The sequence below is a fragment of the Danio rerio genome, chromosome 22 (genome assembly GCF_049306965.1).
Source record: "Danio rerio strain Tuebingen ecotype United States chromosome 22, GRCz12tu, whole genome shotgun sequence".
Taxonomy (NCBI): domain Eukaryota; kingdom Metazoa; phylum Chordata; class Actinopteri; order Cypriniformes; family Danionidae; genus Danio; species Danio rerio.
The window spans coordinates 15,099,422-15,101,864 of record NC_133197.1 but is presented as its reverse complement, the minus strand read 5'-3'; the positions used below and the strand labels follow the sequence as shown (position 1 = coordinate 15,101,864).

Sequence of the window (2,443 nt, the reverse complement as noted above, 5' to 3'; positions counted from 1 at the left end):
CGCATAAGTGGAGGGGAGCAGAGAGAGGGAGGAGAAAAGAGAAAAACAGCAGGAGGAGGGTGAAATCCAGCCAGACTATGTTGAGGAGCCACAGGCTGCGCACAGCACGTTACTCTGGAGTTTGAGAGGATGAAAGGGGGAGGATCGAGATTATTGCTGCAGAGATTTCTGAGGTGAGAGCAAGAGGAAACTTATTGACTTCTTTGGCGTCGATACTGGGAAGATGATGAGAGTAGACTGATTTCAATCACCGGGAGGCGCAGGACTGATACTGTGGAAGAGTGCCATGCTTCTAATCCTTCTGAAAAGAGGTCATTTTTTAGGGAAACTTACTTTTAAATACTTTACCTTTTACAACCCACGTTGATTTTTCTGGGAGTGAGAGATCCGAGGACTGCATCGGATTTGAGACTTTGCCGGTTGAAAGACATCTTCTGCTGCAATTTTCTGAGAGGAAAAAAAGCATGCATGCAAAAAATGCACGCACACTTGCCATTCAATGTAATCTGAATTGATGAACCTCATAAGAATCAAGCACGTCAGTTATAGTCTTGCCTGCGCCGCTCGGAGGAATAGTGCTGGGAACAAATTCACTTCTGGCATAAAATGAGAAATTTATCACAGCCGATCATTCCTGACCCACTCTTTCCGAGAGCATGTTGCTTGTTCCGTCTTTCCCTCTTGGTTTGCTGAGACTTGTTTTTGGAAAATAAGAGCCGTGGTTGTGCTTACAGACTCGAAGATCTGAAATATTTAAGACTCTGGCTGTGAACGATGCAGTTAACCATTAATGAAAACCGAAGCGGCTGTGATCAGTATGCATAGGTTGCCTACGTTCACACGGAGAACTGTGGGAGTGAGTTAAGGCGAGAGGACTAATGACTGACAGCCATACCAGGTTTGCTGTGTGGTGCCGCGGAGCACATCCTCTGCATTAGGTTGTTTGCTTCGGGCTGAATTTAGAAACAGCAAGTGTGGCTCATTTTTTATCTTTTTTTCCTTACATCCTCATTATCTCTTCCTCCCTCATTATCTCTTCCTGCTATCACACCTCATCTTGGTGAACAGGTTGCCGTTAAGCAGATTACTGTTTCCAGGACTGCGCTCCTTTGGGATGAACAGTTGAAGCAACTCACATGGGTCTACAAAACTTGCATTGAGTGACCATTTGACTTAGCATTTTTATCTTATCTCTCATAATCATCATGGTCCCACCACCCCCTTCTAACAAGCCGCACGTTTGCCTTTCGTGTGTGCTCATCATGAGTAGCATGGCGCTGCTGGATGCCTACCTTGTGGAGCAGAATCAAGGCCCACGGAAGGTGGGCGTCTGCATTATGGTGATGGTAGGAGATGTGTGCTTTCTCATCGTGCTTCGGTACATCGCGGTATGGGTTGGTGCTGAGGTTCGAACTGCTAAACGTGGCTACGCTATGATTCTCTGGTTCTTCTACGTCTTTGTGCTTGAGATAAAGGTCTACTTCGTCTATCAGAACTACAAAGCAGAAGGCGACAGGGCGGATGCTCTGACCTGCAAGGCTTTAACGGTGCTCCTTTCCGTGTTCATCCCAGGACTTTACGTGACTCTGGCGGCCATCGACCACATGGAATACGTTCGTCCCCTCAAGAAGAGAGAAGAATTGAGGAGTCGACTGTTTTGGGTAGTGGTGGATCTCCTCGACATTTTGGACATCCAAGCCAGCCTTTGGGAACCTCAAAGAAAAGGGCTCCCCCTATGGGTGGAGGGTCTTACTTTTTTCTACTGCTACATACTACTTCTAATCCTCCCATGTGTGTCGCTGAGTGAAATTAGCATGCAAGGTGTGAATATTGTGCCGCATAAGATGTTGTTGTATCCCATTCTCAGTTTGGTCGCCATTAACTTTATTACAATTCTTATACGAGGAGGGAATATGGTGTTTTATAGGGATATACGAGTTTCTGGAATACTGATGGGTAAGAATGTTCTTGCCATTGTACTTAAGACGTGCAGCTTTGTGCAGTACCGGAGGCACCTGCAGGAGGCGCCAACTCCCGCTCTGGCTCCGGAACTACAGAGGGACGCAATGCCACAAAGTTCTCGAGTGGCAGTGCCGGTCGCAATGCCAATGACCGTCAGCATGCCACCACCACAGGTGGTCATACAAGATCTAACCACCCTTCCAGAAGAGCCAGAACTTGAGGAAACATGACAAAAGTTGCAAATGAGATGAGTGAGCACTTAGGATATTTCAACAACGCACAATATGAGTTGCTCTGAGATTTCGGTTCATTTGTTAATCCGGGTATACATCGAATGATCTTTATTGTACATTGTGATGATTGTATGTTAGGGAAATACTACCAATGGCAAACTTTGATGCCAATTCCCCAGAATTTCAGCTGGACTGTAGCTCGATTGATTGACAGTTGGAGTCATCGCACTGTAAACAAAAAAAAAACA

General features: G+C 46.0%; 1 protein-coding gene across 1 annotated transcript; it reads left to right on the top strand.

Moving 5' to 3' along the window:
• The first annotated feature begins 1,205 nt into the window (after positions 1–1,205).
• Positions 1,206–2,192, top strand: tmem264 (transmembrane protein 264). The gene has a single exon (NM_001082927.1). It carries the CDS (start codon positions 1,206–1,208, stop codon positions 2,190–2,192), a length of 987 nt encoding a protein of 328 aa, NP_001076396.1.
• The last annotated feature ends 251 nt before the right edge of the window (positions 2,193–2,443 follow it).

Bases quoted from the DNA above. Each gene is read 5' to 3' on its own strand.
- tmem264 (NM_001082927.1), top strand. From the start codon at position 1,206: ATGGTCCCACCACCCCCTTCTAACAAGCCGCACGTTTGCCTTTCGTGT.